The sequence below is a fragment of the Cibotium barometz genome, chromosome 2, assembly GCF_041138505.1.
Source record: "Cibotium barometz isolate CiBa-2024 chromosome 2, ASM4113850v1, whole genome shotgun sequence".
Classification (NCBI taxonomy): Eukaryota; Viridiplantae; Streptophyta; class Polypodiopsida; order Cyatheales; family Cibotiaceae; genus Cibotium; species Cibotium barometz.
The window spans coordinates 23,099,162-23,125,144 of NC_141047.1; the positions used below are offsets into that span (position 1 = coordinate 23,099,162).

The window sequence follows — 25,983 nt, forward strand, 5'->3', positions numbered from 1 at the left end:
TAACTACTAATAGAAGGATCCCAATTGGAGTACCACAAGTGTCTCTTATGTGTGGGAAGTTTGAAACAACCATAAATGGCTCTGAATTATGAAGGGGACAGGAACATAATCATGGGCGGAATCTCCTTATGGGAGACGGTTCTGAATATTGCCTCTAGAAACAAGGCACCTCATGGACAAAAGAATGTAAAACCCAGCTATCTGGCTCAATCATCTGTCCTCTTTGCAGACCCCATGATGGGTCTATCTTCCACCTATTTTGAAGATGTTCAAAGGTCAACAAGTCTTTAAATGGGTCTTCAACGTGTTCAGTGCCATTGGCCAGGTGGAGTTTAAATTAAAATTCTTCCTCTAAGGGGAAAGCTGGGATGAGGGAAATTTTTTATGGGGGGTCATCAGCTTTCTTTTTGGGCTGTCTGGATTTACAGAAATGACCTTTGTTTTCAGTAAGGGGCTGGGCAGAGCCTCTCAAATTTTTATAGCTTTAATAAAGCAGGAAGTACACACCATAAAGCAGGAAGTCTCACATTGTATACACACCATGGGTAGGAGAGTTTGTGTGTCTGAAAACCCATGCGTATGTGATGAATAAGGGCATAAATTTGATATTTCTTGAATATAAGAGGGTGTACATATTACCAACTCCATAAGTATTGCATGGCTTTTCGAGGGGTCATACATGCAGGTGACAATCCTTAAATGTACCGAGTGAATCCCTCCCGGGCTAAACAAGGGCCCTTTATTGTCTAAAATTTCAAATTTAAGGGAAAAACAAATAAACTTAAAAAAGTCAGTGTCTTGCCATCACTCATAAAAAATACCTCTTGTCTGGAATTCCAAATTTGAGAAAAAACACACAAAAAACTCAAAACCAAATGTCAAAATCCAAAGTTCTGAGGAAGATATAAATTTGAACCACACACCTCAAATAGCAGCACTAGTGCACTAGCATCCTTCTCAATTCGCAGAAGACATGCACAGTATTTCCTCTCAATTGGCTCCCTCCGTAGATACTCCAAAATCCAGTAGCGATCACTGTCGAGCTGTAGCCTTTTCAAGATTTTGGATTTACTGTTTACAGCTGCCATGGATGCTTCCAGCAAGCCACTTGGAATGGGAGGATCCTCACCTCGAAGAGCAGCTTTGACCTGCAATATAAATCAGATGTACCTTAGCATGGGAAAAAAATAAAACATGCACATACACACATGCAGACACAAACACATACACAACTATTAGGTTTTACCACCAAATATTTGTCTATCTCTATGCACCTTATGCTGCAATATGTTTGGATATGGCTACCAATGCCTTGAAGGTGTTAGCAAATAGGATTGCTGAAGATGTCAACAAAATGGTGATGATGATGGTGAGACGATATCAGCAAGTGGAGTTCTCCGAAGCTTATGAAGGTTCTCTACATGGTTCATGCCACCTATATGTATTGATTGTGTTCATGTTTGGTTATCTGTTTGTGTTGTTTGGTACTCCAAATCAAGTAATTTATATGACTGTAACCACCTTTGGTCACCTATGATATAGACCATGTAGAATGTATGGTCTGTTTGGTCCTTCTTCCTTGTTGTTGTCCTACCCAAGTAGCACCCCTGACTGGCCTGAAAAACTGGACCATGAGTCCAAGATTTATCCTTGACACAGCAGGAGAGAGAGCCCTTGAGGGGTTTTTGTTGGAAGCAAGGCCATATCTCTGGTTGTATGTGTGTACCTCATCTAGAAGGTGTTACCTCAAGGAAAAGCAAGAGAAGAAAAAGGAGAAGGCTCACATTATCGAGGCATATTAAAGCCACTTTGTGGAACAGGTAGCATTGAAGACTCACACCCTATTGTTATAAAAAGGGGGGGCTCTATCTCATTGTTTCAAGGAGGATAGTTGCCATGTATTGAGTGTCTTTCACAAGTTTGGCTTAAGAGAGGGTTTATTGGCAATAAGCCCAACTTGTAGTTCTTACCCTTCTGAATTATTTTGCATAGGATATCTTTTAGTCTAAGGTAAAAGATGTAATCCACCAAATGCCATAAGCAATGATGTCATAATGTATCAAGTCACATTGAGTGTACCTCTTATGGCTATATAAGCACAATGTACAAGCTCATTTGGAACAATGCAATCAAGTTGTTTTATTATTATGAATGGCTCATTAGCATTCCCCCCATGATTATCACAAGTTCAATCAATACTTTTCAATTTCCGGCTCAAGTGTTGGATCTCTCTTGGCTGTCTACTCTTCTTGTTTGATCTCTACTTGCTTCCGCTTCATATTCACATATTCTCACATGGTATCAGAGATCTTGTGCTTCCACAGATCAGCAAGAAGAGTTTTCAGCCTATGTTTTTTCTCCTTAGCTCCCTTGGTGGCTGCGTTTTCGAGACCTACTTCGAGCACAAATCAGCATTTGTTTTGGCACTCATTCGGGGCTGTTTTTTGCCTCCTAGACAGCACTTCTTTGCTACGTTTTTCCTCCTACAGCAGTACCTTGCTGCATTTTCCTCCATATCAGCCTCTTTTCTACGTTTATCATTCCTAGCGCTCCCCATCCTTCAAAGGAGGCCCTTCTAGCCAAGCGTTCTCAGCTTCTACACCCTTCTACCTCTTTCCAACCCCTCACCTAGCTTCTGTTAGCAATCATCTCCTATCTGTACATTACACCAGGGCCTCTGTTGTGGGTGTGCCCGCCCATTTTAGGTGTTCCCCCATTTTTCCTCACTTTCCATGTATTTTTTCCATTTTTGTTGGGTGTGGGAGGCTGTTTTCTGCCTGTTGGTTGTATTAGGTGCTAGCCGACTGATTCCTTGCCTACCCGACCTGTTCTGCAATTCTGGCCGACTGATGTTTACCTGGCCATGAGCATATGTTGCTGGTCGTGAGCATCTATGCTGCTGTCGGCTGTTTATGGGCTGGCCGACCAACAGCTTGGGGCCATATAAAATGGCCCATGCCTCCCACACTTGTTTTGTGCCATTACCGAGATTTTCTAGTGTATATACAGAGTTTATACAGCTTCTCCCTCCCTCTCTCATCTGCATTTTGCTCTCTACAGCAGTTGTCTTTATTTCCGTCGTGCATTCTGACATGGTATCAAAGCCCTAGGTGGCTTGAAGCTTGGAGACAGTGGGACCTTGAGGGTTTGCTAATTTGAGGTTTTGATTGGAGATTGCTTGGGCTGTTCAGGACTTGGAGATCGGGTAGAAGGCAGCCATCACCGTTGGACAGCCACCTTGCATATTATTTGCAGCCTCTTCTTCTTCTTTTTTCCCACCCATCCTCCCTTCACAAGACCTTGTGAATCCTTGAGATGGCTGACTTGTTTGAGATGGCTGAGAAGCACGTGAAGATCCCTACACTCCCCACATTCTCAGTGGACTGACAGTTGAATGGGAACAACTACAGCATATGGAAGGTAATGATGGAGTCCATTTTGGAGTCTTATGACTTGGCTGATTTCATTGTAGTTGGTGTTCCACGGCCCGAGTTGGAAGACGGGGAGTTACCCTCTATACGGAAAGAACAGGAGGCTCACGCACAATTATGGGATCATGTCAATGCCTATGTGCATTCTTTCATCTTCCTAAATTGCACACCACAAGTGATTAACCATATAAAACATATGACACTGGCCAGGCTTCTCTGTATAACAGAGTATCACCCATGAAGCAGATCTCCTTGGAACTGCAAATGCGGGTGATGAATCCTGCAAAGTCTTCGACGATGCGGGAGCACATCAACAAGTTGCAGGCTCTTCAGCAAGGTTCTTCAGGCAGGGAAAGAGATATCTTCAGAGGACATGGCCATCACATTGTTGTCTTATTTGCCCTCTCAGTGCTCAGCATTTTACTCCTCTTTGATCACCAGTGGCAAGCTCAGCACTATCACGTGGGAGGAGCTTGTGCCTATGATCTTGGACCAAGAAGAGCGTTTTACGAACCCTCCACAGGGCGGAGGTTCTGAGGCCTTGACAGGCCAACGGTCAAAAGGCCGTAACAACAACAACAGTAAGGGCAAAGGAAAGTCTTCTAAGAAGAAGCCCGATTTAGACCGTGAGAAACTGAAGGCCGAGCGGACCTGTTACGATTGTGGTGAGAAAGGCCACTATTGGAGAAAGTGTCCTAAGCAGAATACCGGGAAGAGTACTGATTCTTCAGCTTCAGCTGCAAAGACACTAGCCTTTGTGCACTTCGAGATTTTGGACACAAATGCTATATCTGTGATATGCAACGGAAGTCTTTGTATTGGAAGATCCTGTCACACAAATGCTCACACCGTCTTCTGTATCCTGAGTTTCGTGAGTTTAGCAATCCACTTTAATACTTCAAACTTTAAAAGAGATAAGAGAGAGAGATATGAGACCTGTACACCAGATTGGGTCCCGAATTACCCACTGAAGGGCCCCCTATCCCGATAACGAGATAGTATTTGCTTTATTTCTTTAGAGAGAATGACTGTGGACTGTAGATAAGCCAATCGCAAGATCTCGGAGGATCGGAGAGTGGCTGATCTGTACACTGCTGTAGAAACACCTCGATGACCTGATCTCAAGCCTATGCACGCTTCCCAAGGGCATGAGGAAGAGCTGCACACCTGAGGCTGAGAGAAGACGAAGGTGGACTGTTCTACACTATGTTAGAATGCTGAAAACACTTATGAATGCTGTGTTACCTTCACCAGATGATTGCTGCATGTGTGGATGATGCACAGAAGGCTGGACACTGATGCAAACAGCAGATTCAGGGCTGGAAACTGCTGTAGACTGAATCTTCAGGGCTGGAAACTGCTGTGGACAGTAACGCTAGCCTGTAGAGATGCTGTGGACTGAAACGCATGAGAAAACAGAGGCTGCAGGCTGCAGGCTGCTGCTGGACAGAAAACGCAGGACTGCTGTACGGCTGGGCAAAAACGCTGGACTGCAGTGCTGATTTCTGGCGTTGAACTGGGCTGAATGGTGTGCTGAATCTGGGCCTGAATGGATGCTGAATCAGGGCTGAATGGATGCTGAAGGCAGGCGCCTAGGGCTGACTGGAGCTATGGTTTCTCAAGGGGCTGGAGAAGCAAGCTTATGGGCTCTAGGGCTGGATTAGTCTAGGGCTGAAAGCAAGGGGTGCTCCTAGGGCTGAGGAGGAGAGCTCTTAGCACAATGAAGACTGAATGAGAAAATAGGCTCTAGGCAAGCCTATTTATACTAACTGGAGGTTGGTCATTTAATAAAGTTTATATTTATAAATGCCCAATAATGCAAATAATGCTAAATAAATACTAATAAATATGGAAAAAATACCAGATAAATCCTAGTAAATTCCCTAAGGCTTCTGGGATGTTCTAAATGATGCACAGGCATATGAATGCATATTATGCAGGATGCAGAGTGCTTTCTGATGCAAACCCTAAGGCTTCTACTGACTCTACATGCATGAATGATTCTCTCCAAGTGGGTTAAGGGACTTGACTGACTGACTGACCCGCTAAGGCTGAGGAATGACCTACATAGCTCGTGCCTGACTTATCCTGGACTGAGGATGTACAATGGGGTCACGGCATACGACAATTATCATCCTATTGGGTTCTAAAACTGTACAACTGCTGCACTTCTGATGATGAGCCATCTTATCACCATGCACTGAGTGCAGAGTGCATGTGACATTCCCTCCTAATTAGCTTGGCGGCAGGTTCATGGCTTCCAAATAGTCCGCCAATAACTGGGGGTACTCCTGGAAGAACTCCTCGTCGAGCCATACGGCTTCGTGGGTGCCTCGATCTCGGAACTTCGTATAGAACTGACGAATCCGTCGACCGGAACCATGCTTCCATCGATGAAGAAGGATCTGCTCAGGCTCAATAACTTCTGCCTCGTCTACCACGTCTGGCTGCTGTTCATCTAAAACATCAAACACTTCTGGAGCAACATATGGTTTTAGCCAAGAAACATGGAAAACATCATGCATTGTCCAACTCGCAAGCAACTTTAACTTCATTGAGACATCACTTATCTTCTTAACTATTGGAAAAGGGCCAAAACTACGGAATGAAAGCTTGGGACAACGTTTGCCCACTTGTTTCAATCTCTGCTTCATGATACGCAAATAGACCCAATCCCCTTCTTTGAAGTGGACATCTCGTCTAGACTTATTTGCCTGTCTGCTATATGCTTCTTGCGCTTTGGTCAAGCGGTCCTTAACTGACTCAATGATCTCGGAATATGCTTCCGTGGTTTTATTAGCCTCTAAAATTGGAGACACCATTCTCGTCAAAAGAGAAGAAAAACGGCGACCAAAGGCTGCTTCATATGGAGTCCGTCCGACACTGGATGAATGAGTGTCGTTTAAGATAGCTTGGACCAATGGAAGATAGTGCTTCCATTTGGACTGCTAGTCATGACAGTATGACTTGAGGACATCAAAGGCCAACTGATTATAAATTTCTATCTGGCCATCTGTCTGGGGATGGAATGCACTAGACAACTGCAACTTAGTTCCAAAGTTTTCGAATAATGCCCTCCAAAAATGCGAGGTAAACTTGGAATCTCTGTCTGATGTTATGGTGCTAGGCAAACCACAAATTGGATACCAATGCTTGAGAAACAGACGGGCTACGTCCTCGGCTGTGGCCGTATGCTTGCATGGGATGAGCATGCAGAATTTACTAAAGCGATCCACAATGGTAAAACACTGAGTGTTACGGGATCCAGTGGATGCTGGTAGAGGCCCTACAAAGTCCATAGATATGTCGATGAAAGGTCCGTCGGGGATAGGCAAAGGTTGAAGTAAACCTGCCTTCTTTGTATGGGGAACCTTGACTTTTTGACAAATCTTACAGGCTTGTACATGTGCATAGACATCACGCCTCATCTTTGGCCAATAAAAGGATCGTTCTAATTTCTCGAGGGTACTGTTGATACCCCTATGTCCTCCAACTAAGGAGTCATGGGCATCGTGGAGAAGAGCAGAACGCTTTTCCCAAGTAACACAGAGACGGTTCTTGTAGAACAACCAACCGTTCTGTACTGAATAGTGGCCAGGCTCAGAAGTGAGGGCCAAACTATACTGAGTACCAAACTCAGGGGAGTCGACATATTGGTCTTTCATACTATCCAAGTCCTTTCCCGTGATTTCGAGAATGGTAGCTTCTTGGACTGCCTGGATGCTGGACTTTCGACTGAGAGCATCTGCTACTGGGTTATGCTTACCAGGGATGTATTCAATCATACCTCCAAACTGTTCGAAGATTTGACTCCACCTGGCCTGTCGATCACTCCACTGGGCACTTGGCATAGTCTGAAGCCACTTAAGTGCTTGGTGGTCTGTTTTCACTGTGAAAGTCTGTCCATAAAGAAAAGGCTTCCAATGTTTGAGCGTTGTGATCACACCCAAAAGCTCTTTGTCATATACCAAATAATTCTTTTCGGCGACATCCAACTTTTTGCTGTAATATGCCACAGGTCTATTGTCCTGCTGGAGGACTGCACCTATGGCTACATTGCTGGCATCGGTGATGACCTCGAAAGGTTCGAGGTCATCACCGATGCCACAGGTCTATTGTCCTGCTGGAGGACTGCACCTATGGCTACATTGCTGGCATCGGTGATGACCTCGAAAGGTTCGTCCCATGTTGCTAACTTTAATACAGGTGCTTCTGAGGCAACTTTCTGGAGTGCACGGAATGCATCAAGTGCCTTACCTGTAACTGAGACTTTCTGCTTGCGAGTCTTCACCCCCTTGAGCAAGTCGGTAAGAGGTGCTGCAAGGTTGGAAAACTGATGGACATGTGTGCTATATGCCTGACAAAGACCTACGAATGAACGGATTTCTTGGGCGGTCTTAGGAATGTCCCAATCTAAGATCTCCTGAACCTTTGATAGGTCCAGTCTAATCCCATCGGAACCGATGATATAGCCCAAATACTGAACTTCCTTAACACCAAAGATAGATTTTTTGGCATTTATGTAGAGCTGATTATCTCGCAAAAGTTGCAAGACTTTCTCCACATCTTTCTCATGCTGCTCCGCACTGGCTGAGAAGACTAGTATGTCATCAAGGAATATGAAAACACACTTCCCAATGTGGACTGCGAAAATCCTAGACATCATCTTATTGAACGTTGCTGGTGCATTTGTAAGCCCAAAAGGCATGACTATAACGAACTCGTAGTGACCACGCTCTGTCCTGAAAGCTATTTTTGGAATATCAGCTTCAAAAATGCGGACCTGATGGTAGCCACTCTTGAGGTCGATCTTAGTGAAAAACTTAGCACCGTCTAAACGCTCCAAAATGTACTCTATCCTGGGCATAGGAAACTTATTCTTGATAGTGAGTTTGTTTAATGCCCTGTAGTCTACACAAAGGCGTGTAGACTTGTCCTTCTTTTGGACAAATAGGATAGGTGCAGCAAATGGGGAGGAAGAAGGCCGAATGAATCCGGCTCGGAGAAGCTGTGATAACTGCTTTTCCAACTCGCCCTCTAAAGTCTTGGAAAGACGATAGGGAAACCTGCTAGGAGGATCTGATCCAGGGACCAAATCAATGTGATGGTCCTCAAGGCGAGAGGGTGGGAGACTGGGCGGGAGATCGTCCCTAAGCATAATGTCCTAGTGTCTGGATAGGAGGTCTGCTAACTGAGGGACTGAAGATGTAAGGGATGCTACTAATGAGGGAGGGGCTGTTTGAGCACGAACATAAAGGAGTGCTCCTTCTGCTCCCTTGCGGATAGCTCGTCTGGCCTGGAGATGTCAAATCAATGGGATGCCAAGAATGCTTCTATCCCCCCGAATCATGACAGGCTCAAGAAAACCTTTACAAATAGTAAAAGTGTACTGCCCCCAATTGGGAATAGGCTCATACTGACGGAACCACTGAATTCCTAAGATCATGTCACACCCTAACAGAGGGGAGACGATGAAATCTCGTTGAAATGAGGCCTTCTGAACTTCAAAGGCAAACTGCTGTGCCTTCTGGGAAATGTGAGTGCGAAGACCAGGTGTAAACCCGTCCACATCCAGATGATATGGGACTAAAGTGCAGTTCAATTTATTAGCCAACTGGGGAGAGATGGCGTCTTCAGAACTGCCCATATCGAAAAGGACTACAAACTGTCGGCCCTGGGCAGAGCCATAAGCTCGGATGAGGCTCTTCTGAGCAGCATCACTCTCACCCTCCTGCTTAGCATCAAATACCACGGATGGCATAGGATGCATGGAAGGTAAAAGTTGAACTGCATTTGAGGTAGTAGGCGGGGCTAGAGGAGCTGGGGAGGCTGTGGCAACTGTGTGGCAGAAGGAGCTTTGGCAGCTTGTGCCGCTTGCCATTTGTGGCAATCCTTCTTACCATGCCCTATAATATGACAGAAAAAACATCTATTTTTTGACTGGTACTTCCTTTGCTCCTCTGGAGGAAGATAACCTCCAATAATGCCTGCTTTAGCCTTTTCATCAGGGGTTTTCTTAGGTTCTTTATCCTTCTTACCCCCTGAACTGGAGCTATTACTGCTGTCCTTCTTAGCATCTTTAGAAGATGCGTTACCTTTCCCTGTCTGTGCAGCTGATTGCTGCTGCTGGGGTTTGGTACTGGACTGAGAAGTCTGCTTGGGCTTGCCCCCGTTGAGCTTCATTTCTTCATTCTGAGCGAGAGTCAGAGCCCGGTCATATGTACTTGGTTCAAAGTTACGAACTGTGAACCGAATGTTGGAGTCCAATCCACGAATGTTGGAGTCCAATCCACGAATGAATTGCTCCATCTTGGCCTGCTCAGATAACCCTAACTGCTGTGCTAAAGTAATAACCTTACCGAAAAACTGAAGCACTGGGGATCCGTTCTGTCTGAGTCCATAGAACTCGTCTTTCAGACCGGTCATGTACTGGGGCGAGAGAAATCTGGTCTTCAGGTCATGGACAAAGATGTCCCAATCAAAGGCTGTGACACCTGTGGCCTGGTCAGTATGAATACTAGACCAATGCTGCCACCAAGTGACTCCCTCACCAGTGAGATGGGGAGCCGCTAAGTGGACTTTGTCTTGTGGGTCTGTGATCCTAGCTAATGGAAAATGAGCATTAAACTGATGAACAAATTGATTAACTGAAGAATGATCACACTTACCATCATACTTGCTGAAATTTGGTTGACTGCGAATGATGGTGGTTGCTGCTGCTACGGGCTGCTGGCTGGTGACACCTATGACTGGGGAGACTGAGGAGAGCTGCTGATACCTCAAGTGTATGGCCTCCTTTTCCCGTTGGTGTTCGAGTAACATACGTTCTCGATCAAGCTCACGTTGGTGTTCCTGAGCGGCGAGTTCAGCCTAACGCCGGTCTTCGTCGATCCTGCGTTGGGCTTCCTCATAGTCCCGTCTTTCTTCTTTTTCTCTTCTCCTTCGGGCCTCGTCCTCTCTCCTTTGTTGTTCCATCTGAAAGAAGAGAGAGATGTAGTCGGGTGCTGCTGGAGGTGTAGAAGGACGTGCTGCTGCTACCTCCAAAGGTTGGAGACGCTCCATGAGTAGCTGGTTCTGAGCTCTAAGAAGAGCTATGGTGTCTGCTGTAGGCGGAAGAACAAGGTCTCCTTCAGGGGAGACGTCTTCCGGCTGATGAGTACTCTCCTGTAGACATGATGCTGAAGTCGGTGGTCGTGCTGGAACGCAATCTAACCATCCAAGGATGCCCCCACGCTAGGATATGGTGTGTGTGGACAATCTGAATCTGATACCAATGTGATATGCAGCGGAAGTCTTTGTATTGGAAGATCCTGTCACACAAATGCTCACACCGTCTTCTGTATCCTGAGTTTCGTGAGTTTAGCAATCCACTTTAATACTTCAAACTTTTAAAGAGATGAGAGAGAGAGATATGAGAACTGTACACCAGATTGGGTCCCGAATTACCCACTGAAGGGCCCCCTATCCCGATAACGAGATAGTATTTGCTTTATTTCTTTAGAGAGAATGACTGTGGACTGTAGATAAGCCAATCGCAAGATCTCGGAGGATCAGAGAGTGGCTGATCTGTACACTGCTGTAGAAACACCTCGATGACCTGATCTCGAGCCTATGCACGCTTCCCAAGGGCATGAGGAAGAGCTGCACAGCTGAGGCTGAGAGAAGACGAAGGTGGACTGTTCTACACTATGTTAGAATGCTGAAAACACTTATGAATGCTGTGTTACCTTCACCAGATGACTGCTGCATGTGTGGATGATGCACAAAAGGCTGGACACTGATGCAAACAGCAGATTCAGGGCTGGAAACTGCTGTAGACTGAATCTTCAGGGCTGGAAACTGCTGTGGACAGTAACGCTAGCCTGTAGAGATGCTGTGGACTGAAACGCATGAGAAAACAGAGGCTGCAGGCTGCTGCTGTACGGCTGGACAGAAAACGCAGGACTGCTGTAAGGCTGGGCAAAAACGCTGGACTGCTGTGCTGATTTCTGGCGTTGAACTGGGCTGAATGGTGTGCTGAATCTGGGCCTGAATGGATGCTGAATCTGGGCTGAATGGATGCTGAAGGCAGGCGCCTAGGGCTGACTGAAGCTATGGTTTCTCAAGGGGCTGGAGAAGCAAGCTTATGGGCTCTAGGGCTGGATTAGTCTAGGGCTGAAAGCAAGGGGTGCTCCTAGGGCTGAGGAGGAGAGCTCTTAGCACAATGAAGACTGAATGAGAAAATAGGCTCTAGGCAAGCCTATTTATACTAACTGGAGGTTGGTCATTTAATAAAGTTTATATTTATAAATGCCCAATAATGCAAATAATGCTAAATAAATACTAATAAGTATGGAAAAAATACCAGATAAATCCTAGTAAATTCCCTAAGGCTTCTGGGATGTTCTAAATGATGCACAGGCATATGAATGCATATTATGCAGGATGCAGAGTGCTTTCTGATGCAAACCCTAAGGCTTCTACTGACTCTACATGCATGAATGATTCTCTCCAAGTGGGTTAAGGGACTTGACTGACTGACTGACCCGCTAAGGCTGAGGAATGACCTACGTAGTAGCTCGTGCCTGACTTATCCTGGACTGAGGATGTACAATGGGGTCACGGCGTACGACAATTATCATCCTATTGGGTTCTAAAACTGTACAACTGCTGCACTTCTGATGATGAGCCATCTTGTCACCATGCACTGAGTGCAGAGTGCATGTGACAATATCTTCTTCGAGCGAGGAGACAGTTGGCTTCACCGCCAGGGATACTCGGGAGTGGATTCTTGATAGTGGTGCTTCCAGGCACACGACTCCTTCCAGTGAGTTCTTACAGGATCTTAAATGGCAGTCAAGTCGCATTTTCATTGGCGACAATTCCACTATACCGATTCATAGTGAGGGCAGGATGGAGATCATTCCCAATGGCAGAGGGGGAAGCATTCCTCTCCTGTTCTTTATGTCCCCACACTTGGTTTTCATCTATTGTCAGTGCATGAGGTTTGCAAGACTGGCTTCCGGATGGAGTTTGAGAAGCATTATGTTGCTCTACGGGACAGAGAAACAGGCCAGGTTGTATGGGAAGGCGGAGTGGAGAACGGTATCTACAAACTCTCAGCACTCTCTTCTCTGACACGCACTCAAATCGATGACTTGTGGCACTTCCATTTTGGCCACTTGAATGTGGATGCGCTGCAGCGGGCTTTTCGGGACCAGATGGTGGATGGCTTGCTAGATGTTGACAGCACGCAAGGACACTGTAGTTCTTGCGTTTGTGGTAAGCAACACAGGGATTCTTTTTCGAAGCAAGCTTCCAGCTACACACTGACTTGTGTGGACCTATGCAAACCCCATCCTTGGGAGGTTCTTTGTATTTTATGCTACTTGTTGATGATTGTAGCAGATTCACATGGGTTTATCGGTTCAAGGAGTGGCATGTGATGGTGGAGAAAGAGTCTAGATTGCAGATAAAGACTCTTCAGGCTGACAAAGGAGGAGAGTTTTCTTCCAATGCGTTTGTGCGGTTACATGGCATCAAGCGAGAGCTAGCCAATACAGGTTCGCCTTCACAGAATGGAGTGAGATGGCAAGGACAATGTTGGAGCATCATAATCTTCCTCGTCCACTTTGGGGAGAGGTTGTGGCTACAACTGTCCATATCCTCAACCGATCTTCAACAACTTCAGTACCAAAGATGACTCATTAAACATTTGAGGCTTATTTTGGCAGGAAACCAGATGTCTCCCATTTCCGTGTGTTTGGGAGTGATGCCTATGTTCACATTCCAAAGAAGTAGAGGGGGAAGCTTGACTCGAAGTCCCAAAAGCTTCTATTTGTGAGATATAACTCTCTTTCCAAAGGATGCAAGTTGTATGACCCAGAGAGGAACGAGGTTGTTGTCAACAGAGATGTTTTTTTTTATGAGCATGTTCCAGCTTCCACTGTTGATGAGCCGCCACTTCTTGGAGACCCAGATGAGTCTGATGATGATTCCCAGTCTATTGTTCCAGATCGACAGCCTCAGTTAGTTGTAGACGTTGAGCCCGCGGCTGGAGATGAGCCCCCGCAACAGCAGGAGACTCCGCGTTTTGTTCGAGTACCCATGTGGTTGTTAGACACCCTTCGGGAGTCACGTGTTACGAAGCTTTTCTCCGAGTGGACCACAATGGACAGACCTCGAAGATCGTATACAATTCGTGACAAAAGTCATTCAACGGAGCTCTTACAGGTAAACTATGCTTTGATGTCTCGTATCATGCGAGACAAAGAGCCCACTTACGTGAAGGAAGCTCTTTCTCAAGATACTTGGAGGAAAGTATTATATGCACATTATGTGTACATATATTAGGAGGCTAACCCACATTAGGCTTGTGAGCATGGGAGCATGGGAACAAGCTCTAGTGGAGCATGGGTTAGGACTAACCTTAAGGGTTAAGGTTAGGGTCAGGCATCCAAGGGTCACACATGGGAAATGGAGAGTCAAGAGTCACTTGAGGGCCCTCCTATATAACAGGGGCATTAGACACACTAAAGGAAGGCTTAAAGCCTTAGAGGCTTGGAGGCTTAGGCTATGGTCTCTTGTGTAGAGGATCACATCTACTCACCTACCATTTCACACTATAGGTACATGCTATTGGATTGGAGTTATACCTCTTGATGGTATGGGACATCAAGGTAAACGTATGATGTATTTCATTATTATTCATGTGTGCATCCCTTGGGCTCGGGGATGGTCGGGTGAATAAGTTTATACCTGATTTATGCATGTTTATGCGTAACAATTATCTAGAGAGATCTTAGGGTTTTAACAGTGGTATCAGAGCAATCTCTAGTTAATTGTTGTTGATTTTCCTATCTTATTGCAATTTTTGGTTTTTTTTTTTGAAATAAATTTTAACATTTACTAATAAAAATGTTATTTTGTTGATTTGTGTTGATGGTTTGCATGTGGATCGTCGATATGGCGATTGGAACGCGTGTTACTACTATTCAATGAACAAATCAACGTTGCGGGAGAATTCCGTGAGTTTAATGATATTTTTTGTGGTTTAAAATAAGTATTAATGAAAATTTTTACGAGAATACCACATATTTTACTGTGGATATTTTTGGTAGACTGGATTTCCTAAATTTCTAGAATTTTTAAGAATTTTTAGAAATTTTTTGAGCACTTCTATGGTTAAAAATTGTATTTTTTATACATTTTTGCAGGTTTTTCCGCGGGTATGCGATCAAATTTCTGTCGATTTTTTGCTGAAATTCAGTAGAGGACAGCATGTTGATCCATTGAATGCTCTCCCGTGTGCGTGGGACCCTCTTTGTCTCTCAATTTTGAATTTTCTTCTATTTTCCTCTCGCGTGTATAAACACCTCTTAAAAAAGAACATTTTTTATTCATATTAATCATAATTAGGAGTTAATTATGATTAACAAGATTAATTAAAACTTAACCTGAAGTAGATGCCTCGTGCTCGCTGAAGCTCCCGCCCCCCCTCCCTGCTCGCGTTGCCTACACAGCTGCGCCTTCCCTGCCTTTCGTCCCGTCACCTCTCCTCGCTCCTCGCGCCTCCCCTAGCCCCCCCGCTTGCCTTCGCTGCTGCGCCCTGCATTGCCCGCCGCCTACCCACTAGCCCCTCCCGCCTGCATTCGTTGCTGCGCCCCCTTCCGCCTGCCTTCGCTGCCGCCGCCCTGCTCTGCTCGCCGCCCTCCCTCACCTTCGCGCCCCCCCCCCCCCCCCCCCTTCTTTCGCGCCCTCCTCCCCTCTGCAGCGCCCCGTCCCCCCCCTCCGCCAGCTCGTTTTCCTCACCTCCCTCTTGCGCGCAGCTCCCGCCCTCCCCCCCCTAGGGTTTCTCCTTCGCCTTCTCCCCCCCCCCCTCCCTTTTTCTTGCTTCCGCCCCCAGGGGGTTTTGTTTTCCTTTTTGCTCCGTCTTCCGCCTCTCTGTGTGCAACTCGGTTCTAGCAGGATCCCGCCTTCGCCTCGCCTTCGCCGCCGCAGCTTCAGACTCTGATGGAGGCTCCTCCCGCCCCGCCTCAGAAGGACTTATCCGCAGCCCCCTCGCCCGCCCCTGAGGACACCCCCATCAAGCTTTCTCTTTCGCCAGAAGAGGAAGCGAGCCTCACCGCAGAGGTGGAACGCCTCTAGGCTCATTCCACCATCTGCCGTATAGTCGGCACTCGCCCCAGCAGAGGGGAGATCAGGGATCTTCTTCAGGCCCGCCTTCTTGCAGATGTGGGCAAGATCCTGGACGTACAGCTACTGGGCCGTGGACATTACCAGATCGAGTTCGAGGCCGCCAAGAGCGTTGCCAAGGTCCTTGCCATGAGTCCCCTTGACATCAGGGGTGCTCGGGCTTTCTTCAGACCTTGGCAGCATGGATTTGACCCAGCAGCGGCGGAGCAGGGAGAGCGCCTTTTTCATGTTACAGTTTGCTTCCCTGGACTCCGCCGGGAGTATCTTCCGCTCCTCTCCAGGCTAGGAGCACTGGTGGGCTCGGTACTAGAGACTGGCCCCTCAGCTGCTTCAGTGGTGGCCAGAGCAGCTGGGCTACCTTCGGTCAGAGTGTTGGTGTCTGACATCTCCTCCCTTCCTAAGGTCATTCAGCTACCTAGGATAGGGGGGGGATGGATAGATCAGAGAGTGGAGTTCTCGCGGCTCCCAAATCAGTGCTTCATTTGCAGGCAGGTCGGCCATCTGGCCAAGGCCTGCCCTCGCAGGAGACCCCGACCCTCACCACAACAGCAGGCTACTGATGGCCCGCCCACAGATTCGGCTCGGCAGGCTGCCTCTGGGACACCTGCTCAGGCCACAGAGACCTCGGAGTGGCAGCCTGGACAGGGGCGCCGTCGAGGGAGACAGCCACAGCAGCACGCCCAGAGACCGCAGCAGCAGCAGCCACAGTCTCAACCTCACTGGGTTTCCGTGAGGAACAGCTTTTCTCCCCTCCAGAAGGAGACCCCCGCGGCGACGAGACTGAGGACCAGGAGATGCCAGCACCCCCTCCTTCACCCCCCCAACCCCCGTCCCCTCCCACCGCCTCGCTTCCACCATCGCCTCCTCCCGTCTCCGCTCCGGTTTCGGCAGCGGCTCCCTCTCCACCCCCCTCGCCCCCCCCTCCTCCCCCTCCGCCCGCCTCACCTTCCCGGGAGGCCCTGGCAGTTCCCTGGCGTTCACCTGCAATCCGGAGAGCGCTGAGCACTGACCTCGCTCGAGCATCACAGAGGAGACCTACTATGCCGATTAGGGCTTCACGGATTTCATCTATCCGCAGTCGGCTGAGTCGCCTTGGCATTAGACAGCGCTCGGAGGCTTTTGATTATACCTTCACACGGCTTTTTGGAGCAGAGGGCCCCCATGAGCCAGCACCCATCCGAGTTCATGTAGTGATACCTCCGGCCCGCGGGGAGGAGGCACTAGACTCAGCCGTGGCCTTCTCGTTCCCTCTATGTGGCCCTTGCAACCGGGAGTGGACTCTAGAGCTCGCTCTTAGCACTTTGAAGACTCAGGCAGTTGAGTTTTCTCATCACATGAGCGATCTGGAGGTGACAGATGTGATAGGCCGACTTTGGGAGTTGGCTCATTTTTTCTTGGATCCCGGGAGTGTGGATACCTCAGGGATTCGGCATTTGGTCGTTCGCATAGTGGCAGACTTAGCACGCGACCCTGGATATGTGTGTATACACGAGGTTGCTTTGTCAGAGCGGGAGGCAGTCGCCATGGGCCACAGCCACTTGCGCCTGATCCGGGATTCTTGCAGCACACCGGGTGGGCAGATTCGCAGCCGCTCGGATGGGGACTACTCTCCATCCAAGCCGCTTGCGAAGGCCCGCCGTACGGCTGAGACAGCATCCACCTCAGCAGGGCATCCATGAGGATCATCTCATGGAATGTACAGGGCCTTGGCGGAGCACATTTTATACGCTATCGTGGTTGCTTGAGGCAGGAGCTTCAGAGATGCCTGGTTGGTGGCAGCATTGATATTTTGATGATGCAGGAGCACCACTTGGGTGAGAGCAGGATCCGGAGATATGGTTCGGTGATGCCTGGTAGATGGGACACTTTTTGGTCTGCAGGGTTTGGTCCTTTGGGTGGACAGGGAGGAGTATGCATGGTCATTGCAGATGTATGGCGGCAGGCCATTGTGGATCGAGGGATCATTGTGCCTGGTAGAGCACAGTATGTCATTCTGAGGATGCATGATGAGCTATTGGGCGTGCTCAACGTCTATGCGCCCAATCATGCTAGTGCCAGAGCAGAGTTCTGGACCCAGGTTACGGATGCATTGCCAGAGGCCGCACATTGGTGTGTCGGGGGAGACTTCAACATGCTTGAGGACTCGGCAGATAGGGTGGGAGGCAGTCATGTTACAGTGCACGGCACGGAGCTTGCAGCTTGGGACCGGTTTTGCATGTCACTGAGGATCACTGATGCATGGCAGCATGGGGCTTTCTCTCGGTCTCAGGATAGTCTTAGTTTCTCTCGGTCGGATCGCCGGCAGGGAGGGACTAATCTATCACGGATTGATCGCTTTTATGTGGGCGACTGGTTAGGGGAGCGAGGGGGCTCCATCGGCATTCTCGCTGGCACCTCATTTTCAGATCATGCGCCAGTTATCTTGACATTGGAGAAGAGGACACGGGAGCCCAGCTTGCAGTTGAGGATCCCAGAGAGGATACTTACAGATCCCAGTCTCGCTGAGGACATTGAGAGGATCTGGCATGATAGTCAGTGCTCTGACCAGGATGCAGCAGGCCAGTGTGCCCAGGGACTCATCGATCTTAGCTCTTTTCTGCACGCTGCAGCTTTGACACGGCTGGGAGAGATTCGCGAGCGGGAGCATCGGCTGAGACGCAGCCTTGCTTCGCTACAGCGCCTTCAGGAGCAGCAGCCTGCATGTGAGTGGGTGGCGTCCCAGCTGAGCCAGGCACGCTAGGAGGTTCGAGAGGTAGAGGAGCAGAGACATGAGTTTTACTATCGTCGTCAGGTCTCTCAGTGGACGCAGCTTGGTGATAGAGTGACTGGAGAGTTTTTTGAGATCACTGGACCCCGTCATGCGCGAGCAGGAGTCCGCCAGCTTGGTAGACCGGATGGATCGGTAGCTACTGAGCTCGGGGAGATCAGAGCCATTGCCACTGCATTCTATAGAGACCTGCTTTCAGCGGAGCCAGCCACTGAGGATCGAGATGTTTGCAGACAGACTGTGTGGGCCCATGTGCAGAGGAGGGTCACAGACCGTATGCGTACAGTTCTAGGTGTGCCCCTGTCAGAGATTGAGCTTGCCGAGGCCTTGAGGGTCCTGCCGCGACATAGTTGCCCAGGGGAGGACGGACTGACGCCGGCCTTTTTTATGCGCTATTGGGACCTTTTGGGGCCAGGCCTCCGCAGGGGCTTTCAGCATGTTTTGGACACTGGGGTGATGCCGCAAAGCTTTTCAGAGGGCTTGATCTATCTTATCCCCAAGGGGGAGGGAGTATCAGATGATATTCGGCATTGGAGGCCTATTACGATCCTCAACACTGTCTACAAGGTCTTAGCAAAGGCCTTGAGTTTGAGGATCCAGCCTTTCCTGGGGGAGTTGATTCATGCTACTCAGACAGGATTTGTCAAGGAGCGCAGTATCCTTGACAACATCTTTACTTTCTGGGAGGCGACGGCCCGAGCTAGATTTCTTGGCGAGGACTTGGTCGTGATGCTTCTCGATTTTGAGAAGGCATACGATAGAGTTGATTGGGGTTTCTTAGAGGGCACTATGCTTCGCCTGGGCTTTGAACCAGGATGGATCAGAGGGGTGGCGGCTCTGTATTCCACAGCTCGTAGCCAGGTGTTGATTGCAGGAGGACGAGGGCCGAGTTTTGAGCTGACCAGATCAGTCCATCAGGGGTGTCCCCTCGCCCCTTTTCTTTTTCTCTTCTTTGCGGAGGCTATGAGCATGTATTTGACGGCAGAGGAGGTTGGTTTGAGAGGACTTCAGCTCCCAGTCCAGGGGGAGGACCTGCTTGATGCTGAGTTTGCAGACGACACGGGCTTATTTTTGCATGGCCAAGAGGCCAATCTTCTTCAGGCAGAGCAGTCGCTCCAAGTTTTTAGTGCAGTTTCGGGAGCATTGATCAATTGGCGCAAGACAGTGGCCTTTTGGATCAGTAGTGCTCCCACTCCGGCATGGAGCCCGGACCCCGGTTTTAGATGGATTCCTCCAGGCACAGCAGTGCGGTATTTGGGATGCCAGATTGGCCTAGATTTGTCACCTGAGCAGCAGATTGCCCCGCTTCTTCTGAGCATTCGGAAGAAGCTTTTGTATTGGAGTACAGCTCGACTATCCTTGGCTGGGAGGGTGGTGGTGGCAAACTAGGTGCTGTTAGCGACCATGTGGTACATTACGTCTTGCTGGATCTTCTCGAGCTCTTGCATCAGCCAGGTACAGAGGCTGATCAGGAACTTTCTGTGGTCTGGGCGGGACGGTCAGCCAGCTCGGGCAAAGGTTGCATGGGCAGTTATTACACTTCTGCTGGCTCAGGGAGGTTTGGGCATTATAGATCCAGTCGATCAGAGTAGAGCCTTATTGGGGAAGCTTATCGTTCGGGGGTTGCTTCCAGGCGCTGAACCTTGGAAAGAGCTCCTCTTGCAGCGGCTGCAGGCTCGGGCGCCCCCAACAGGGGGCACTTGGGCACCAGAGATTCGCTGGATCTTCATAGAGATGAGGAGGACAGGCCTCAGTAGAGGATGGGAGGACAGATTTGCTTTGAGTATCCTGAGAGCTTGGGAGCTGCTGAGACCAGGGCTCTCTCAGCGACCTTCTTGTGTTGAGGAGCGGGCCAGACAGCCGCTCATCTGGAGCCCAGCGGTTCGCACAGAGCAGGGTCGTATGCTGGGTTCTCGGCCTCGTCTAGCCTGGGGGCCTTTAGCAACAGGCCCAGCTCGTAGTTTTGGAGACTGGCAGGCCTTCTGCAGTCTACCAGAGGAGATCCAGGTGGAGAGGCTGAGTCACTTCAGAGGGGGGTTGATTATGAGGGATGATATTCAGGAGGCACTCACAGAGGAGTGGTTCACGCCTCTCGAGCCAGTGACCCCACGGTGGATGGGAGCCTTTACACAGTTGGAGATCCTGATTGCTGTCAGAGCTTGCACTGAGGATGGCAGTTGCCTCTACTATGAGATTCAGGATGAGGGCAGACTCCAGAGAGTGGAGGTGGAGTCGCCTTTGGTTGCAGAGTGCACCTTTCAGAGGATTCGGATAGTGGCCACCGCTTCTCGGAAGTGGCATATTGACCCCGACCCTGCTGATGTGCTCCCGGATTGGCGCATATGGGCATATGCAGCGCGCCCCTTGGCCCGGCTACAGTGGGACCCCGGGGAGTACGAGTGGCATGATCCTTATGCATCCCTTGAGGCCACAGAGATTACCTTTTTCCAGTATACTGTTCGGCTGGGGCGGCATATTTTGACGGCGAGGAGGACGGTCTCTCCAGCGGCAGCAGGGCATTGGCGGCTACAAGGACTCTCACAGGAGTTCCTGGAGGATTTTTGGGCTCGGCTCTGGGCTAGTCGACAGGCCCGCAGGATCTCGACTTTTCAGTGGCTGGTCGCCCACAGGGGCTCAGCAGTTGGCACTTGGCTTGTTTACAGCGGTCTTCCGGCGGCCTGCGTCCGATGCGGCCACCCTATGGAGACACAGTGGCATTGCCTTTGGGATTGCCCTCAGGCGCAGCAGATTTGGCTGCGGATGCTGTGTATTTTGGCCCCCCTCTCTCCAGAGGGTATGTTTACGTGGGGTGCCGTTGCTTGGTCGACTTCGTCAGTGCCTGCTATGGGCTATGAGATGGAGCAGGGCAGTCAGGCCATCAGATTTATTAGGGGCCAGCCTCGCCTGGTTCCGGCACCGGATTTCTCGTCCGCCAGCTGGACACAGGAGAGGGATTTACGATGGGAGCTCCTCAGCAGCCTCACCATCTGGTTCACCTGGAGGGCTCGGTGCTTTACGGCCTTTGAGCGGAGATTGGAGCCACCAGCAGAGACTGTACGGGGGATTTGGCAGGAGTTGATTCACACCCTGCGAGGACAGTACGACCGCATCCGGGGAGACTCGGATGAGGCGATCTTACGGCGCCAGGCCTTTCACACCACTTGGCGTTGTGGCCCCTTCTACCCCTTACACACGGGATCCCCCCGTTGGCACTACAGGCCACCTGTTTGGCTCTTCCCCCCCCTATTGTATGATTTAGCCTCTCAGTCCTTTGTACTGATGCTTGTATTTTGCAGCACCTAGGGAGAGTCTCCCGAGCTGCCATGCTGTATTCACTGCTCTGTCTCTCTTATGAGCAGGAGAGATCTTTTGTAGCCCTACGGGCGTTTTTTATATAACTAATGATAGGATCTTTTCTCGGAAAAAAAAAAAACTTAACCTCTCTGTTAACAGATGAGGAGGAAGTGAGAAGAGTGGAAGAGAGAAGAGAGGAGAGAGGAGAGGGCTCCTCCCTCTCCATCTGTCTCACATCGCAACACGGGGGGAGGGACCCTACTCTGCGCTGGGCGAAAATCGCCACCCCCCTCCAAAAAAACGTTTTTTTAAAGCTTTTTTTTAATATTATCTTCAAAATATTTTATTTTTTTTTTAATTATCTTCTCAATGCTTTTCAAAAAAGCTTGAAAGAAAAAGAGAAAAAAGAGATGTAATCTGAATTAATTTTTTTTCACTGAATTTTTTTTTCTTGGAATCTCTTGGCTTTCCGCATTCCCGGGAAATCTTTTGGCTTTCGGAATTCCAGAAAATCTTTTGACTTTTCGGATTCCGGAAACTTTTGACCTTTCACATTCCGATTTTTTTTGTCTTTTCATTTTTCCGAAATTGTTGGCTTTCTGTATTCCGGGAAAACCGTTGGGATTCCGAAATTTTTTTACCGTTCGTATTCTAAATGCATTCGGAGTAAATTAAAAATTTCTAAAAATTAGTAAAAAATTAGACAAAGGTTATTTTAAATTTCGAAAAAATGTGAGGTTGGTATTTGGCATGTGGTGTGTCCATTCAGGAGCGTGACCATTCAAAATCCTTTCAAAATATATTTTTTGACCCAGAAAATTAGAAAATTCAATAAAATTATAAGAATTATCAGACGGAATTGGAAATTTCGTGAAAAATGGGATTCTCAGAAAAAATTAGAAATTTTCTAGAAATTATTTTTAGAAATCTTAGAAATTGGTATTTTTTAAAATATCAATGGTATTTTAGAAAATCTATTTGCTGAAAATTTTTTGAAAAAATATAGGTTTCGAATGCCATAAGATAAGTTTGGTGGAATTTAAAATTATCCTATTTTGAGGTCCTATAAAATTAAAAAAAATTAAAAAATTAAGAAAAAATCATGATAATTCTTTTTCTCAAGAATTTAATATTTTCGAGAGTTATTTAATGTTGAAGTACATTTTCTAGTACTGACATTAGATACATGCGGGTTATTCGCATATTATTAATACGATTATACCTCGTATTAATAGTTATTCTGTTTGAATTAATTCTAAACGATATTTTCATGATTTTTTACCATTGTTTAGCCATTCTTTTTGGACATGTTCCTTAATTTCTTTTGATGGCTATAATTTGCATTCAAAGTGTGTTTCACCTTTGACACTTTTTCATAATAATTTATTTTGCACTTGTTTAAGTGTGGTTTGTGCTTAATTTCTTAAGCCTAAGACAAATTCTATCATGGATTAGTTGATCGGTTTGTTTTGGTGGATTTTATTGGATGTTTTCCAAGTTTTATTTGGACTCATCAGGTTCTGCCTAGATCACTTGTGTCTACGGATTTTTTAATGAGTGTTATACACATGTGTTTCACTTGCTTACTTTGGAGGTTTGTTTGAATGACACTACGTTCATATACTCCGGATTGATAAGTTGGCCACCAATTTTAATGCTTCTTTTGGTATAATTAATAATCATTAGATGGCATGCATTGATTTTTATGATCAACTATGGTTTTTATGGATTCAAGGAGCTTTTATGCTTTTATCCATGGTTTTATAAGGATCTTTTGAATAATTTTATATGCTTTAAAGGTAGCATTTGCCTTTATTTTTTGCACGTAATTTTGGAGTATATTTCTTGTACTCTTGTATATATTCCAACTCGGATACCTAGTTGTTTATGTATCTAGATGAGTTATTTTTCTACCCCAACTTTATTGTGTTTATTAGGTAGTTATCATTAGAAAGGCGCCAATAATTCAATTTCTTTTCTAATGATGTACTCGGAAAGAGTTATTCCTTGATGTAGTCTCAAGTATATAGAGACAGATTTTAGTATGTGAAAGTTTGGGATAAGGCCATCTTATTCCTTTTATACATGATCTTATTCATATTTCCTAGACGGAATACTAGGGAGTTTCAAATTGTTAAGGTATGTATGGGTGGTATCATGGTGATATGGGACGCTAGTAATCCCTCACATATATTATCTTATGGGATAATTTGGGCTCAAGATTGTTGCTTTGCTTACATCACTTAGCATGTTGACCTCAACATTCAAAGACAATCTCATTTTCTGAATTCACTAGAAGTTATAGTGTGGGCATTCTCTAGATAAACTTCTTTTATCTATAGCTTGCATGTATTGATGAGTGTAATCTCGTCGGCATATTCATTTGTTGAAATCTTTTTCTTTAGAGTTCAACGAGTTTATCTCGTTGTGTTCTGATTAAGGAAATTTGGATTTTTCCTTTGTTGGCATTTCTTTCTCTAGTTTCGTACTTTAGGTGATTTATACAATCAACCTGATGGTTTACGGATGGATATATGTGATTCATCGAGACGTTGATGACTCTCTATGTTGATATGGGTAACTCGGGACGTTGATTATTCTATGTGCAGATGTGGGTACATCGGGGCGCCGAGATGAATCCCTGGTTCCTGCTGTTATAATGCCATGTTTTCCTACTTTATTCCGAATGGTTTACAACGAGGAAACTACTTTGAGTATGAATTTCTCTGATCATCCGCACTCTGATGGGCAAACAGAGCGTATAAATCAGATTGTAGAGGATATGCTTCGTGTGCATGTCTCTGGAAAAGCATCAAATTGGAAAAAGTATCTTCCAATGATGTAATTTGCCTATAACAGTTTTAAACATACGGCTATTGGTTTTAGTCCGTTCATGCTTATGTATGGGTATCAACCCAGGGCACCTATTGATGTCGGTCTTAAGGACATCGAGCTTGATGCATCGAGGGATTTCTTGCGTGATATGCAAGAAATGTTGTTTCTTACGTGATATGCAAGAAATGCTGACCGAAGCTCGGGATTCTATCAAGGATACTCAGGCTAGGGCACGGTTTTATGCTAATAGGGGATGCTCATCTCAGTCTTTTGAACCAGGAGCATTGGTTTATTTTAATGTTCCTAAAGATTCTCAAACTTTGTCAATAGAAAAATACTCGAATTTATCTCCTAGATATTGTAGTCCATTTCGATTTATACATCGGATTGGCACGGTTGCGTTTGAACTTAAACTACCTCCACATGTTAGAGTTCATTCAGCCTTTCATATTAATAGATTGAAAGGGAAACTGGGAAGTGAGGATAACATAGTTATTCTTCAAAGAACTCGTTGAAGTCAAAGAATTATCCTATGTTCCACATGAACCTGATATAGTACTTGAATTCAGGGAAAGGAAACTTTGTAGTTGACTAATCCCTGAGGTTAAAATTAGGTGGAAAGATAGAGAAATAGAGGATTCGACTTGGAAGTCGGTTGAGATTGTTCAGCGCAGATCTCCTTCTTTTCATTGCAAGAGTGCAATGTTTTGAGAGAGGGGAAGTATGTTATATGCACATTATGTGTACATATACTAGGAGGCTAACCCACATTAGGCTTGTGAGCATGGCAGCATGGGAACAAGCTCTAGTGAAGCATGGGTTAGGACTAACCTTAAGGGTTAAGGTTAGGGTCACACATGGAAAATGGAGAGTCAAGAGTCACTTGAGGGCCCTCCTATATAACAGGGGCATGGGACACACTCAAGGGAGGCTTGAGGGCTTGGAGGCTTGGAGGCTTAGGCTATCGTCTCTTGTGTAGAGGATCATATCTACTCACCTACCATTTCACACTATAGCTACATACTATTGGATTGGAATTATACCTCTTGATGGTATGGGACATCAAGATAAACGTATGATGTATTTCATTATTATTCATGTGTGCATCCCTTGGGCTCGGGGATGATCGGGTGAATGATTTTATACCTGATTTATGCATGTTTATGCATAACAATTATCTAGAGAGATCTTAGGGTTTTAACAGTGATATCAGAGCAATCTCTAGTTAATTGTTGTTGATTTTTCTTTCTTATTGTAATTTTTGGCATTTTTTTTGAAGTAAATTTTAACATTTACTAATAAAAATGTTATTTTATTAATTTGTGTTGATGATTTGCATGTGGATCGTCGATATGGCGATTGGAACGCGTGTTACTACTATTCAATGGACGAATCGACGTTGCGGGAGAATTCCGTGAGTTTAATGCTATTTTTTGTGGTTTAAAATAAGCATTAATGAAAATTTTTACGAGAATACCACAT

General features: G+C 46.8%; 1 protein-coding gene across 3 annotated transcripts in view; it reads right to left on the reverse strand.

The window, feature by feature from the left end:
- LOC147640828 (ribonuclease II, chloroplastic/mitochondrial-like) overlaps positions 1–25,983 on the reverse strand; it is an 89,043-nt gene that overhangs the window by 15,978 nt on the left and 47,082 nt on the right. For all 3 annotated transcript variants that reach the window (XR_015268480.1, XR_015268476.1, XM_086815914.1), the window contains exon 13: positions 924–1,148. Coding sequence is in view for 1 of the 3 variants with exons in the window: in XM_086815914.1 (XP_086672040.1) it covers positions 924–1,148 (225 nt within the window). In the remaining 2 variants the exon portion in view is untranslated. The remainder of the gene's footprint in view (positions 1–923; positions 1,149–25,983) is intronic.